Below are 16,966 nucleotides of genomic sequence, written 5' to 3'. Positions count from 1 at the left end.
TGTAGTACGATGGTCCTTTGTCTTTTTAATGAGTATATGCAAACCAATACCCAATTTCTCTGCTTACAGTTAGATTTCTTGTAGCTGTTTATGTTATTATGAGAGGGAAAATATATTGACCTATTTTTCTGACTTGTCCCTTAAAGCAGAAAGCCATTTTTTTTTTTTTTGCTTTAGTTATAAAGAAGAGGGGGAATATGTGATAAAGTAACTGGTTTGATTTCTCTTTCACTGTACACTGCTTCTGAACATCTAATTGTTTTTAGTTGTCTAAATAAAATGCCTAAAAAAAAAAGCTTCCCTGGGCTGGATGAAGTACTCTCAGTTCTTTCAAGGCTACTCTTATGGCTCCTACAGCCCTCCTCTTTCAGAGGGCATGGGGCGTAATGGAAAGATTGCGGCATGGGGGGCCAGACCATTCCACACCCCGATACCTCCTACCCCCTCAGAAGCGATACGGGTGCCCAGTGCGGTGCGGCCTGCACCAGCGGAGCAGAAAGAGGCACTGCTAACGGTGAACACGTGAAACTGCACAAGGGATTCTAGACACTGGTGGTCCGCTTCCTTACAGGAGGGCCAGCTGACGGTGAAGATGGTCAGGAGAAGGACCGCTGATCAATAAGGAGTGACACGGCGGGGGCAGCCCGGCAAATGCTGCCTGATCCAGCTGAAGGGCAGTGCCACCAGTGACGTCATGTGGATGCCAGGTACCCCTGACAGGATGTGCTGAGAAGGGCACTCCACCCACTTCCCAGTCTAATCGCGAGAAAAACGTGAGACAAACCCAGAGTGCGGGACGTTCTACAGGACATTTGGACAGTGTTCTTCAAGACTGCCAAGGTCATGAAGAACAAGAAAGACTGAGGGTGGGAGGAATTGGGAGATGGGGATTGGCACATATCCACTATTGATACTATGTATAAAATAGACAACCAATGGGAACATACTGTATAGCACAGGGAACTCTACTTAACGGACTGTGGTGACCTAAATGGGAAGGAAATCCAAAAGGGAGGGGATATATGTTTACGTATGACTGATTCATTTTGCTATACAGTAGGCGCTAACACAACATTGTAAAGCAACTATACTCCAATAAAAATTAACTTAGAAAATAAAATAAATAAAATTTTAAAAAGAAAAAAAAAAAAGAAAGACTGGGGACTTCCCTGGTGGCGCAGTGGTTAAGAATCCGCCTGCCAATGTAGGGGACACAGGTTCGATCGCTGGTCCGGGAAGATCCCACATGCCGCGGAGCAACTAAGCCCGCGCGCCACAACTACTGAGCCTGCGCTCTAGAGCCCGCGAGCCACAACTACTGAAGCCCGCGCTCCACAACAAGAGAAGCCACTGCAATGAGAAGCCTGCACACCACAACGAAGAGTAGCCCCCGCTCGCCGCAACTAGAGAAAGCCCACACGCAGCAACGAAGACCCAACGCAGCCAAAAATTTAAAAATTAAAAAAAAAAACACAGAGGAACTGTCCCCAACCAGAGCCTGGGGAGACGTGACCACTGAATGCAATGTTGGATCTTGGATTGGATTCTGGAGCAATAAAAGGACATCAGTGGAACAAAACTGTTTTTAAATTTTATATTATTTTGAGACTTTGCTTCTTTGGGGCACACTGGTCACCCCATCTGGCTGTGAGAGCTCTCTACAGTCTGTGGGCTGGCAGTGTGCTGATCTTTTAAAGTTTCTTTCCCTACCCAATCCCCCCCTTTTTGGTGAGGTTTCAGTGGGGTCTGTTAGGTGTGCATCCTGCAGCTTAATTGGCTTAAAATGTACTCTCCTTTGGTGTGATCTCTTTGGGGGCCAATTGGGAGAAAGAAAAACCAACAGTGTAACTGTTTTGATACTGGAAATTGATGTGTCCTTTTGAAATAAAGAACCAGTCCCTCAAAAAAAAAAAAAAAAAAAGGACATTAGTGGAAAACAGGTAAAATCCAAAATAAAATCTGGAGTTTAGTTAATAATAACACACCAAAGTCAGTTTCTTAGTTGTGACAAATGTGGTAATGTATGGTGTAAACCATGGGGAACACTGGATTGGAGGTATCTGTACCATCTTTACAACTTTTCTGTAACTCTATTCCAAAATAAAAAAGTGTCTTTAATTTAAAAACAAGAGAGACGCCAAATACCAGAACTAAAACATAAGTTCCGTGAGGTTGGGGTGGGGGGGCAGGAGCTGTCTGTCTGGCTCAGTGCTATATCCCCAGCTTCGAGAACAGTGCCTGGCACACAGTAGGCCTTCAAGAAATATGCTCAACGAACAAATGACTCCACCACCCCAGCCTGTTCCTGGCCTGTTGACTGGGGCTCCAGAGACCAGCCAGAGAAAGGGCAGGATGGCCAGCCCCACCTGCTCCCCACAGGAAGGGCTGCACCCCTCTCCCCGCCTCCCCAGCAGGGGCTCAGCAGTCATCTCCTGTCCACAGATGTACAGTGTCACCTAGATACTGGAAATGGTCACCTAGGCCCAGCCCCCTTCTCAGGCAACCCAGAGCCCCCTTCCCCGCCAAGGTTTCCGTGGCAATAAACTGTAAACACAACTAAGTAGACAGCAGCTGACATCGGGGGTTTCCATGGAGAGCCCCCCAAAATCGAGGCGATTATGCTCCCCTCTGGGACACACAAGTGTGGTTAAGAAAACCAGCTCTGGTATCACAGAGTGTTCCACTTGCCTGTGGTTTGTGTGACCTTGGCCAAGTCCTGTCCCCTCTGTGTCCAGCATCCTCATCAGGCAAATGGGAATGACACACCTGGTTCCTACGTGATGTGAGGATGAACTGAATGCAGGAAAGGCCTTCAGCCTGGCACTTGATAAATGGGCACTGTTGGGGGCACTGTGGTCACAGCACAGCCCTGGGAGGTCACCTGAGACACCCTGAGGGCTGAAGGTTTTAAGGGATCTGGAGAAGGGAGTGCCACTCAAACTGAGCTTTGGCCAGCCCCGGGACTGCTGAGGAGGAAAGACAGGTCCAGCGGCAGAGCTGGCAGTGCCACCCTAGCACCGTCCAGAGAAGGGAAGCCCTGGCTGCCAGGCCTGGAAGAATCGTGCCCCGAGGATGCCTCTGCCCAAACCTGGGGGTCCCTCGACTCCTCTGCCTCCGGCTCCGAGCCCAGACCCACCAGGCCACCTCCCGAGAGTCCAGGGGCACCGCCCCAAGTCCTGTCCACCCGGCGAGTGTGTGCTGGTTCACTGGTACGTGAGACACACAGGCTGCATGCCGCCAGCCACAGGCCATCATCCGCCCTCAGAAGGCTTTGGTTTGGCCCAGCATAATGTTCAACAGCAATAAAACTGAAAGCAGTTACTAATCATTTTCACACAATTTATCAGACTTTCATCATTTCTTTAAAAATTGGGTAATCTGTACGGCAACAAGCCACAGAGAGCTGCCCCTTCCCAATGGAGCGTCACTCTCTGATGGGCCCCAGCCGGCACCCAACTGCCCCCCGCCCCGTGATACCTGCCCAGGGCCTGGGGACATCTGGGTGTGTGACCATTTGACCGTTTTCTCTCCCACCAGAGATTAATGCCTTGGGGTCTGGGGTCACCGTGTGGGTGCCACTTAGAGAGGGGAGCCCAGCTCTGGGTTGAATCGCCCCAGGTGTTCTCACGGGAGCGCATCACTGGTCCTGCAAACCCAAGGGGCCCCGGCTTTACCATGTCCACCCCCCAGATGCCCCTCTGCTCAGGTCTACCAGAGCTCGGCGAGGAGCCCGGGGACAATGCTACCAAGGAAGGCCACGACGAGGGAAACGGTCCCACATTCCACACGAGCTCATCTCATCCTCAAAAAAATCCTGCAAGGAAAGTGTGAGCACCCCACTTTGCAGATGAGGGAAATGGAAGCTTACAGGTCAAGGCAGCCCTCGGAGGAATCTGCAGTGTAGAAGGACATTCTGAAAGGGTGGCCCACGACCTAGCACTTTCCCGTGAAGATTTGGAGACACTTGCTCCACACCATGAAGGTACCCTTGGACCCAGCAAAACATCAAAACAAGTCAAATATCACCAGATTTCTTCCAAAGTAGTCAAGGGACATTTTAGTTAAATTCTACGTGTCAGTGGCTCCTGATGTGAAAGCAAGAGAGAAAACGATAGTGGAGACCCGGTGGAGAGTCACAAAAATCGACAATGTCAAGGTACCAGCGAGGCAGAAGAGCACCACGGTGAAGTACCCTGGCTCTTGAATCACACACCCAAGTTCAAGTCCCAGTCCCGTACTTCCTCAGCTGTGTACCCTGGGCCAGTTCACTTCCCAGCTCTGAACCTTGGCTTCCTGTTTTAAAACTGAATTAATAAAGGAAACAATCAGCAGAGTGAAAAGGCAACCTTTTCACTGGGAGAAAATATTTGCGAACTATGTATTTGAAAAGTAGTTAATATCCAAAATACATAAGAAACTCAACTTCACAGCAAAACACACACACACACAAAACACACAACAACAACAACAACCCCACAACCAAATAACCTGATTAAAACTGGGCAGAGAACTTGAATAGACAGTTCCCCAAATAAGACAATTGAATGGCCAACAGGTATATGGAAAGATGCTCAACATCACTAATCATCAGAGAAACGCATATCGAAACCACAATGAGATATCACCTCACACCTGTCAGGATGGCCGTCACCAAAATAAACAAAAGAGAAGTGTGGAGGATGCGGAGACACTGGAACTCTTGTACACTGTTCGTGGGAATGTCAGTCAGTGCAGCCACTATGGAGAACACTATGGAGGATACTCAAAAAATTAAAAATAGAAATACCATATGATCCAGTAATCCCAGGACTGGGTATTTATCCAAAATAATTGAAGTCAGGATCTTGAAGAGATAGATGCAGCATTATTCACAATAGCCAAGATGTGGAAACAATCCAAGTGTCCACGGATGGATGAACGGATAAGGAAAATGTGGTGTATACAAACAATGGAATATTATTTGGCCTTTAAAAAGGAAATCCTGGGACTTCCCTGGTGGTGCAGTGGTTAAGACTCTGCACTCCCAATACAGGGGACCCGGATTCGATCCCTGATCTGGGAACTAGATCCCGCATGCATGCTGCAACTAAGGAGCTGGCAAGCCACAACTAAGGAGCCTGTGGGCTGCAACTAAGACCCAATGCAACCAAATAAATAAATAAAAATTAAAAAAAAAAAAGGAAATCCTGCCGTATGTGACAACACGGATGAACCTGGAGGACATCGTGTTAAGTGAAACAAGCCAGTCACAGAAGGCCAAATACTGCCTCCACTTATATGAGGTATCTAAAATAGTTAAACCTACAGAGGCAGAGAGTAGAACGGTGGTTGCCAGGGGCTGGCAGGAGGAGGAAATGGGGAGTTGCTATTCAATGGATATAAAGTTTCAGTTATACGCATAAGTTCTAGAGACCTGTTGTACAACACTGTGCCTGTCATTAACAATCCTGTAGTGTGAACTTAAAAATCTGTCAAGAGGGTAGATCTCACCTTAAGTGTTCTTAGCACAATTTTAAAACATTGAATTAATAGTATGACTATAAAGTGATAGCATTACAGCTTCTTGGAGGGATGAAACTTCTGTATCCAGACTGCGGGGGTGGTTACATGATGTAAAGTCTTGACTTCCACAGAAGAATACACCAAAAAAGGCCACTTTTACTGTATGTTAATTAAAAAGATAAAATAAATAAATAAATAGTCATCTAAAAAAAAAAGAGATAAAATATAGAAAAATAAATGACTAATAATCGTGTCTATCTCGTGGAGCCAGTGTGACTTTCAAGTCCAATGACATGCCCAGCACAGAGTGCAACACATCACCAGCTGAGGAACTGCCAGGCACTACTAGTAAGATTCGCCTTGCCTCCTTTCCTCCTCCAGAGCAATTCGAGCCCCAGATGGCAACTCAACAGAGAAAAGCATCACCAGCACCCAATGTTCAGGGACCTGTGACTGAAGTTTGGTAACAGCCAGGCCTCTCATCTCAAATAGGGTTTCCACCTTTTGGATAAACAGAACATTCAGTCCCTTTCAAACGGATCTCGCTTCCTGCCCAGCTGTGCTGCCCAGCAGATTCCAGAAGGAAGCATTCAAGGGAAGGATTTTACTGTCAGTCCCCCAGGGACCCCTAGATGCACCAGCTATGTGACCCAGCATCTCTGCGGGTCAATTTCCCTGGATGTAAAATAGGAATAATGCCCACTCAGAGGATGAGGAGATTTGTAAAGCGCCTTACGTATCCCCGAGCTCTTGGTAGTACGGGGATCCCTGAGTTCCTCCTGCCTCTCCCAAGGGTCAAGGCTTTTAAAAACCAATACATGCTAGTGTTGGCAGGTTTTTTTCCCATCCGGTACTTTTCCTGCATAGACACAAATGTAATTAAGTTAAGAGACCTAAATGTTAAAGTTGACAACAGACAATTAGGCTAATTACCACTTCCTTAAAGAACAATTACAGCTGTGTTTCCCAAACAATATTCTGAGAAATGGTACTGGCCGGCCTATCAAGAACAACGGTGGCTTAGACAGTAAGTTTGGCAAAAGCTGGGCTAAGTGACTCTGGTTCCTTTTGTGCAGGACTTCTCAGAGCCTTCAGTAAGTTATGCACGTGCTGTGGATCTCCAAATGGGGAACCCATTACGGAGCGGCACAGTCTGGGAGATGCTGAGTTAGTCAATCTTACTGTACATCCAAGTCACCTGGGGATCTTGCATTTCCAACAAGCTCCCAGGTGGTGCTGAAGCTGCTGGTGTGGGGACCACACTTTGCAAAGCAAGGATATCCATGGAAAGGTAACCCCACCGCCACTGCCCTGCCTTAGTGACAGCTTTACTAGTGAAGAACAGTCCCAGAGGAGGGAATGTGCTTGCAGGGGGGACAGATGGGACCAGACTCTACTCCCCAACCTCCCCTCCAAAGACCCACTCTGGCATCTGGCTGCCCCTGTGCTCTCGGCCTGCTAAATATGGGTTCTCTGGATCTAGAGCAACCTTCTCAATCTTAGCTGTGCACCTGGAATCACGTGAGGACCTTTATAAAATACTGATGCCTGAGTCCCCCACCCTCAGATCCTGATTACTGGGTCTGGAGCACCACCTGAGTTTGGGGATTTTTAAAACTCCTCCAGTGATTCTAACATACAGCAGAGCTGATGTTCACTGATACAGAGGTGGTGGGTAAGCCTCACCCCAAATGCCCTCCTCACACCCTGCCTGCCTCTCCAGTGCCTGATGAAAACTGCCCAGGAGCAACTCCAAAATAAAAAATGAAAGGATTACCAGATGGGAAACAGAACTTAACGAGGCCACAGCTGGCTAAAGCCCAGTCTCAAGATACTGTGGTATCAGGAATCCAAACCGCCTCAGGAGGAGAGATTTTTCCATCCCCTTCCACGTCCAGATGAGCAGGTAAACATATGCTCTACACTCTAAAGCCCCAGTGGCCGGAGTGGGAAAACCTGGACCCTCCAGAATGAGAGGCTCTAAGTTGCTGTGAGACCATAGTGAGGGTTCTTTAAAGACAATTCCAGAATCAGGTGTCAGACCACATGAGTCTAGTTAAAAAAAAAATAAAGGCTGACGACTTTAAGCTTCTTAATGAACACTACTGGGAAAGGATTAGAGATGAGAAAGCCAAGGAATGCAATTAGAGGGGGTTTCAGTTCTCTCTGAACTCTGTGAATGGAAGGGCAAAGCTTTAGAGATGAGCCTATAGGATACAAGTGGGGCTCTGGAGCACAAGAACAGCATTCCAACCCCAGTGCCTTCTGCTGACCCATCACATCCCTTAACTCTGCTGCACTTGCACTGGCTCATCTGTAAAGTGGGATAACAACAGTGTCTGCCTTGCAGGGTTGGTGGGCGATTGCATGAGCACAGGTAAGATCCTTACCACAGTGTCAGGCACTAGTAAGTGCTCAATAAATGTGAAATACTGGCTTGATTTTCAAATAATTTTTCCTCCAGTCTGGTCTTTATTTCCCTTCGGCCCTGATTTTTAAGTCTATTTATATATTTTTTAAACTTGTTGTAAAGTACGTGTTTCCGTCAACAGCCCCAAGATCTTTCTGGAATGAGGTAAGGTAGAAATACAGGCACTCACATAAGCCACTGTACTATCTGCTGAGTGCTGATTATGTGCTCAGAGCCCGCAGTGGTGGTCGGGGCTGACCCCGGCACAGGGAGTGAGGGGGGCTGCGGGGTCCCCCCCCCGGGCAAGGCCGCATGGGGAGCTAAGGAAATCGTACTTGATCAGAGCAATGGGCCCCACCTGATGGTTGAAACCAGAATGTGAAAAAAATCAGGTCAACTTTGGAAAGCTCCCCTGGGGTTCTAAGATCTGGGGTCTCTTGGAGATGAGAGACCACTTGGAAGGCCAGACTGAGAGGCTATGGAAGCCGAGCCAAGGCGCCGCAGCAGGGCCGGCATCACAGGAGTGTGAACCGTGCAGTCACACAGGGTCCTGTGCTCAGAGGGCCGCGTCTAGGCTTAGTCTAATGCTCTGCTGTCACCGTCCTGACATTTGTAATACTTTTCTAACAAGGGGTTCTGCATTTTCATTTTGCACTGGGCCCCACAAATTATGCAGCCGGCTGTACCCTGCAGGGACACCTCACTTGCCCCTACATCTACCCTACAAGGTGAGGCAATGAAGATTGCCATCTTCTCCTTAAAATGAAGAAACTGAGGCTCGGAGAAGGTAAGTCAACTGTCCCAGGGCCCAGATGGTCAGTGACAGGCCAGCAGCACACCCCCCGTCTTGGGGTTTCAACTCAGAGGCTGCCATCGGGGGGAGCCGGCCAACTCTGCGTGCCTGAAAGCCGTGCTCAGGCTCCCCTGGGCCTGGGCTGCAGGAAATGCCCCACCCTCCCCAGAAGCCCGAGCCAGAGACAGCAGGTGTTCTGGCCCTGGCCAGCCGGAACTGGGTCCGGGCAGGGCCAACGCCCACGGAACTGGGTCACAAGGCCAGTTCCACCACTGCAAGGTCCAGCGATTAATGAAACAATGCACCAGGAGCAAAACAAACACAAGTCATCTTTGAAGGCCTCGGGTCCCTCCTCTGTACTCTGCCTATTCCCCACCCCCAACTACAATTTAGAGAAGACCACATTCAAGGAAGGAAGGGGGAAAATTAACCACCCATAGCTGAAAAGTTTCCCAGTAAAGGAAGAACAGGCACATCAAATCACACCATGCCTTTGGCTTCCTTGACAGACTCTGAGAGACATATCCTGGGGGTGAGTGTGGCCCTGGCACTATTCTAGGCACTGGAGTTACAACAGTGAATGAAACAGATAAAGATCTTTGCCCAATAAACCATTAGCCAGACTCATCAAGAGAAAAAGGGAGAAGACTCAAATCAATAGAATTAGAAATTAAAAAGGTGAAGTAACCACTGACACTGCAGAAATACAAACGATCATGAGAGATTACTACAAGCAACTCTATGCCAATAAAATGGACAACCTGGAAGAAATGGACAAATTCTTAGAAATGCACAACCTGCCGAGAGTGAACCAGGAAGAAATAGAAAATATGAACAGACCAATCACAAGCACTGAAATTGAAACTGTGATTAAAAATCTTCCAACAAACAAAAGCCCAGGACCAGATGGCTTCACTGGCGAATTCTATCAAACATTTAGAGAAGAGCTAACACCTATCCTTCTCAAACTCTTCCAAAATATTGCAGAGGGAGGAACACTCCCCAACTCATTCTACGAGGCCACCATCACCCTGATACCAAAACCAGACAAAGATGTCACAAAGAAAGAAAACTACAGGCCAATATCACTGATGAACATAGATGCAAAAATCCTCAACAAAATACTAGCAAACAGAATCCAACAGCACATTAAAAGGATCATACACCATGATCAAGTGGGGTTTATTCCAGGAATGCAAGGATTCTTCAATATACACAAATCAATCAACGTGATACATCATATTAACAAATTGAAGGAGAAAAACCATATGATCATCTCAATAGATGCAGAGAAAGCTTTCAACAAAATTCAACACCCATTTATGATAAAAGCCCTGCAGAAAGTAGGCATAGAGGGAACTTTCCTCAACATAATAAAGGCCATATATGACAAACCCACAGCCAACATTGTCCTCAATGGTGAAAAACTGAAACCATTTCCACTAAGATCAGGAACAAGACAAGGTTGCCCACTCTCACCACTATTATTCAACATAGTTTTGGAAGTGTTAGCCACAGCAATCAGAGAAGAAAAAGAAATAAAAGGAATCCAAATCAGAGAAGAAGTAAAGCTGTCACTGTTTATAGATGACATGATACTATACATAGAGAATCCTAAAGATGCTACCAGAAAACTACTAGAGCTAATCAATGACTTTGGTAAAGTAGCAGGATACAAAATGAATGCACAGAAGTCTCTTGCATTCCTATACACTAATGATGAAAAATCTGAAAGTGAAATTAAGAAAACACTCCTGTTTACCATTGCAACAAAAAGAATAAAATACCTAGGAATAAACCTACCTAAGGAGACAAAAGACCTGTATGCAGAAAATTATAAGACACTGATGAAAGAAATTAAAGATGATACAAATAGATGGAGAGATATACCATGTTCTTGGATTGGAAGAATCAACATTGTGAAAATGACTCTACTACCCAAAGCAATCTACAGATTCAATGCAATCCCTATCAAACTACCAATGTCATTTTTCACAGAACTAGAACAAAAAATTTCACAATTTGTATGGAAACACAAAAGACCCCGAATAGCCAAAGCAATATTGAGAACGAAAAATGGAGCTGGAGGAATCAGGCTCCCTGACTTCAGACTATATTACAAAGCTACAGTAATCAAGACGGTTTGGTACTGGCACAAAAACAGAAACATAGACCAATGGAACAGGATAGAAAGCCCAGAGATAAACCCACGCACATATGGTCAACTTATCTTTGATAAAGGAGGCAAGCATATACAGTGGAGAAAAGACAGTCTCTTCAATAAGTGGTGCTGGGAAAATTGGACAGGTACATGTAAAAGTATGAAATTAGAACACTCCCTGACACCATACACAAAAATAAACTCAAAATGGATTAAAGACCTAAGTGTAAAGCCAGATACTATCAAACTCTTAGAGGAAAACATAGGCAGAACACTCTATGACATAAATCACAGCAAGATCCTTTTTGACCCAACTCCTAGAGAAATGGAAATAAAAATACAAATAAACAAATGGGACCTAATGAAACTTAAAAGCTTTTGCACAGCAAAGGAAACCATAAACAAGACCAAAAGACAACCCTCAGAATGGGAGAAAATATTCGCAAATGAAGCAACTGACAAAGGATTAATCTCCAAGATGTACAAGCAGCTCATGCAGCTCAATAACAAAAAAACAAACAGCCCAATCCAAAAATGGGCAGAAGACCTAAATAGACATTTCTCCAAAGAAGATATACAGATTGCCAACAGACACATGAAAGAATGCTCAACATCATTAATATTAGAAAAATGCAAATCAAAACTACAATGAGGTATCATCTCACACCAGTCAGAATGGCCATCATCAAAAAATCTAGAAACAATAAATGCTGGAGAGGGTGTGGAGAAAAGGGAACCCTCTTGCACTGTTGGTGGGAATGTAAATTGATACAGCCACTATGGAGAACAGTATGGAAGTTCCTTAAGAAACTAAAAATAGAACTATCATACGACCCAGCAATCCCACTACTGGGCATATACCCTGAGAAAACCATAATTCAAAAAGAGTCATGTTGGGGCTTCCCTGGTGGCGCAGTGGTTAAGAATCCGCCTGCCAATGCAAGGGACATGGGTTCGAGCCCTGGTCCGGGAAGATCCCACATGCCACAGAGCAACTTAAGCCTGTGCACCACAACTAATGAGCCTGCGCTCTAGAGCCCGTGAGCCACAACTACTGAAGCCTGCGTGCCACAACTACTGAAGCCTGCGTACCTAGAGCCCTTGCTCTGCAACAAGAGAAGCCACCGCAATGAGAAGCCTGCGCACCGCAACGAAGAGTAGCCCCTACTCGCTGCAACTAGAGAAAGCCAGCGCACAGCAATGAAGACCCAACGCAGCCAAAAATAAATAAAATAAAACAAATTATTAAAAAAAAAAAAAAAAAAAGAGACATGTACCAAAATGTTCATTGCAGCTCTATTTACAATAGCCAGGACATGGAAGCAACCTAAATGTCCATCGACAGATGAATGGATAAAGAAGATGTGGCACATATATACAATGGAATATTACTCAGCCATAAAAAGAAACGAAATGGAGGTATTTGTAGTGAGGTGGATGGAGTTAGAGTCTGTCATACAGAGTGAAGTAAGTCAGAGAGAGAAAAACAAATACAGTATGCTAACACATATATATGGAATCTAAGGAAAAAAAAAAAAAAGGTCATGAAGAACCTAGTGGAAAGACGGGAATAAAGACACAGACCTACTGGAGAACGGACTTGGGGATATGGGGAGGGGGAAGGGTAAGATGTGACAGGGTGAGAGAGTGGCATGGACATATATACACTACTAAATGTAAAATGGATAGCTAGTGGGAAGCAGTCACATAGCACAGGGAGATCAGCTCGGTGCTTTGTGACCACCTAGAGGGGTGGGATAGGGAGGCTGGGAGGGAGGGAGACGCAAGAGGGAGGAGATATGGGAACATGTGTATATGTATGACTGATTCACTTTGTTATACAGCAGAAACTAACACACCATTGTGAAGCAATTGTACTCCAATAAAGATGTTAAAAAAAAAAAAAAATCTTTGCCCTAGGGAGCTCATGTTTTCATGGGAGGAAAAAGCAGAATAAGCATAAAATAATTAAGTGAATTATACAGTGTTAGGAAATACAGGTGTTTCGATGAAATAACACAAATAATGAAAAGAGTGGCCAGTATTTATTGGGTGCATACTCTGTATCTAAATGCTTTACACACACTGGCTCAGTTAATCTTCTCAACAACGGGTACTGTTCTCATCCCCATTTCACAGACAGGAAAGCACACAGGAGGTAAGGTGCACGAGGTCCCACAGGCACTAGGAAAACAAGGAGTTCTGGTAAGAAAGAGCAAGAGGTTCCTTTTTCCCCCTTTCTGATTGTGTTCTGTATTAAGGAGAGCAAAACGATCAGGAAACCTGGTCTTCTCCCTGGCCTCGAACTGGGAGAGGGGGGGGTTCAACCAGAGCATGCCCCTCTCCATTTCCCCATGGTTTTTAAGAGATCTGACAGGGCTGTGGGACCCTCCAAGACCTCCTTTTTCTCCCACAGCTAACGCTCTGCAGCTAACAGTCCTCAGTTCGAATCCCAGCTCCACCAGCTCACCACTGCCTGGCCCTGGGCAAACGAGTCACATGTCACCCAGCTCTGCAGTGGGGCACGTGGCGGAGGGCTGAGCACGGAGCAGACACTCAGTAAACGTTTGACCAATGAACACTGAAGTGCGCGTAAAGTGGACCCTTCCTTAGAACCTGAGACCTGGAACGAACACATCTTAAGAAGTGTAGGTTACTAGGCTTGTCCTCCAAGGTGTGAATGGGAAGTGTTGAATCCATTCTCACTGTTCTGTGGTGGCACAAGCCTTCAAGGAAATTGATTAAAACACCTCATTAAGCTGGGGCCCCCATGGTACCTGGACACTCCAAACCTCCAACTCAAGGGGCACCAGGTCAGGAGCTGTGCGTGACCTGGGACCCTGGCCCACCCTTCAATATAGGTTCCATGAGGTCCAGGGCAAGACCCTCAGCCCTCAACTTCCTCCTCCTAAAATGGGAGATTAGGTGCAGAGTGAATGAATTCTATGCCCGAAAGCAGTGACTTCCCCAATAAGGTCAAAATCACTGGAACCTACTGAATCACAAAGGGATGCGGGGCAAGGGCAGGAATTATCAACCTGGGTAAGGGGAGGCTTTATGGAACCAGGAATCAATGTGCCAGCTACAGCTCTCTCATGTCCTGAATGTTAACCGTCGGTATGAGGACTGCCCCTGAATTCCATCACGGGGGCTTTCCTTTTATGAAAATGCCCTGGGTCTGCAAGCATTTGTCTGAGACCCTGGTGCCAGCCCCAGGGCTGCATGGAAGGGGCAGGCTGTTTGTGAGATGGCAATGGTGCCCGGGGCAGGCTGAGTACCACGTCAGCCAGTGCAAGAGTTCCAAGGCCAATGTTCTCTCCATGCTTAAACTCCAACATGCCCACATGCCATGGGGGTCACTGCCAGGCTTTTCTTCCCAGGAAGGCTGTCGTTTTACCCTGACTTCATTCACACCTGTAGGGAGGGAAGGAGCTGGCAGGGACCAGAATCCCTATTTTGTGAATGAGGAAGTGGCCTCATGGAGAGGCTGCTTCTCCACTAACCTCCCACTTCTGAGCTCTGCACCCCTCCAGGCTCTGAATTAAGCGCTTCTCATGCACTCAGCCCTCGCAGGTGGGACTTTATTTTTAGCCCCAATTTGCAAGTGGTGACACAGAGATACTGAGAGGGCTCAGACACTTGCCCAAGTCATCAAGCTGAGCAGCTAAGGGGAGGTCTGAACCCAGAGCCTTCGCCCCTAACTTCTCGAATAGACCAAGCTGTTCAGTGGAGAGGGCAGAGCCAGGATTCTGACCCAGCTCCTCCCCACTAAAGCCCTGCTATTTTTCTGGCTATACACCACAGCATGGCCACCTCAGACCAGGGCATCCCCTGGGGCTCCATACCTCAAGGGCAAGTCTGGATGTAGACCCCCTGTTAGGCAGACTTTCAGAAGGCCTAGCCCAGCACAACGTGGACCATGAGGCGGCTGGACCCCACAAAGGGCCCATTGTGGTGACTGTAGAAAGCCAAGGTCAGATCAGGCTAGGCCCTCTGCAAAGCCCTGCCCACAGCTCCCTTACCTCCTCCCCTCCCCCATGGAGCCCCCATACCCAGAGCACAGGACGAGGACTGGCTGGGGTACAGGCCTCCGGTTCGGCCAGTCAGGGAGAGTCTGAGCCTATGGAAACCTGAAACCCTCCAGCAGCTGTCTGGCGGGATGGGTCTGCACACCCCTGCGGATCCCTGGGGGCTCATCCGAGGTGCCCTGGACGCACCTGTCAGCTGGGGTGGGGTTCACGAAAGGAGGCTCTGTAGAGGAGACGAAGGGGATGGCTTGTTTGCTCCTATCTAGGCGAGGGAGGAAACCTGTTTCCCAGCATGGGGGGAAGGGGATGCGAGTTTGCGAGGTGTCGGGGCAGCCTGGGGAGGGGGCTCCACGGAGGGAAGGGGCGGAGCGGCCCGAGAGGTGGGTGGCCTCGCTTCCCGTTGCACGAGGAGGCCCTCCGAGGCTCCAGCTGGCTTTGTGTGCGGCAGGGGGGCCCGCCCGGCGTCCCCGAGGGCTTGCCGAGGCGTGCACAGGGCGAAGGGCCGCTTTTGCGTTCCAGGCGGGAGGGGTCCGCGGCGTGCCCGAGCATCCCCCGCGCCTGCGGAGGGGGCTCCCCGGTGGCCGGGGTCGCCACACTCACCTCCTGAAGTCAAAGGGCATCGTGCCGCCGCCGCCGCTGCCGCCGGGGGTGGGAGCCCTGCAGGCCAGGTGGGCCGCGGCGCCGCGTGGGTCCCAGCCCGCTGCCAACGCCTCCGCCGGCCGCCCCGCCCCCGCCGGCTGCCCCCAGCCCTCGACACTCGCCGCTGCCTCCCGCCGCCGGGAAGTGACGCTCCGCGCAGCCCATTGGGCGCCGCCCCCGCCCCCGGCCGCCCCTTCCGCCGCCCTGTTAAAGGGGCCCGGGGGCCTGAGGGCCTGGGGGCCTAAGGGGCTAGGGGCTAGGGGCTGGGGGCTGGGGGCTGGGGGCTGGGAGGGGGAGGGGCTGGGGGCTGGGAGGGGGAGGGGCTGGCCATGGTGGGCGCGCGATGGGGGTCGAGGCTTGGAGAGGAAGGGAGCACCCAAAGACTCCCGCATTCATTCCTTCCAAGCCCCCGCACTGTGTTTTCCATCACTTTCTCTGTGTGACCTTGAGCAAATCCCTCTGCCTCTCCGAGCCTCCTACGTTGTTTTGCGTTTGTAAAACAGTTTCCTTGGGTTGTGAAAATTAAATGGAATGGTCCAGATTTGGGCTACACACAGCGTCAAACTCTGAGTAAAGGGCCTTATACTGTGAAAGAAAGGAGGAAAGCAGGCAGGCCTAGATTTGTAAAGGGGACCCACCATGTCCCTGCTGTGCCTCTCTGGGGAAGATGCTTGGCTTCTCTGAGCCCACACCCCTTTCCACGGCTGCACAAAGAGGATGATGACACTTACTGGAGGAGCTTTTTCCTGGGGATCAAATGAGAAAGTTGGGAGACTGCTTAGTGTGATGCCTGGCACCTAGTAAGGGCTCGTCACCTGAAGCTATTGTGGTTGGCCTGGTAGCTCTACCTCTCTGCTTGCATCTTCCATTTGTGGTTCATTCCGATCGTATTCACCGGGCCGGCTCCGAGCCCGGTCTATTCAGGACAGCAGACTAAGACCTGCCTTGTGACTTGGCCCACCGGGGACCTCTCCGAGCCTTAGTTTCCTTCTGCGAAATTTACAGGTAATCAGCATCTCCTTCCGGGATTGCTGGGTTAGAGGAGTTGGTAATTGTAACACAACACCCAGGTGGAGGACACTCATTCTGAACTTTCCCTCTATGTTTGGCCCCACCTCCAAGGTTGTGGTAACAAAGAGCTTGAAAAACCCCAGGGGAGGAAGGTGGGGGCTCGTGTTCAAGAAGCAGGGCCAGCTGGCAGTTTCCTCATCTATAAATAAGGGGAAATGGTGGTACCTATTCCTCTGGGAGAATTCAGAATGCAAGGTGCCAGTTCCGGTCCGGTGTAGAGTGTGGGCAGTGAACCAAACTCTTCCCCTGGACCATACACCCAGTTGGCTCTCCTTCCCTTTGCCCTCCAGCATTCCCTTTTCATTCATTCATTCATTCATTCATTCAACAAGGGGCCTGGCACTCTTGGGAGAGAGAGGGAA

At 48.6% G+C, this 16,966-nt stretch overlaps 1 protein-coding gene and 1 long non-coding RNA gene across 2 annotated transcripts in view; both read right to left on the bottom strand.

Annotated features, from left to right (window-relative positions):
- Positions 1–15,645, bottom strand: part of ERGIC1 (endoplasmic reticulum-golgi intermediate compartment 1) — a 110,516-nt gene extending 94,871 nt beyond the window's left edge. The window contains exon 1 of the mRNA XM_036846749.1: positions 15,495–15,645. Coding sequence (XP_036702644.1) covers positions 15,495–15,514 — 20 coding nt within the window. The 5' untranslated portion in view covers positions 15,515–15,645. The remainder of the gene's footprint in view (positions 1–15,494) is intronic.
- LOC118892295 lies at positions 12,897–15,075 on the bottom strand. Its single transcript, XR_005019278.1, has 3 exons — positions 14,919–15,075; positions 14,712–14,824; positions 12,897–13,050 (listed from the first exon to the last, which is right to left on the bottom strand). It is a non-coding gene; the product is annotated as an uncharacterized LOC118892295 (long non-coding RNA).
- Positions 15,646–16,966: the final 1,321 nt, after the last annotated feature.

The sequence above is a fragment of the Balaenoptera musculus genome, chromosome 3 (assembly GCF_009873245.2).
Source record: "Balaenoptera musculus isolate JJ_BM4_2016_0621 chromosome 3, mBalMus1.pri.v3, whole genome shotgun sequence".
Taxonomy (NCBI): Eukaryota; Metazoa; Chordata; class Mammalia; order Artiodactyla; family Balaenopteridae; genus Balaenoptera; species Balaenoptera musculus.
This window is presented reverse-complemented; position numbering and strand designations above follow the sequence as displayed.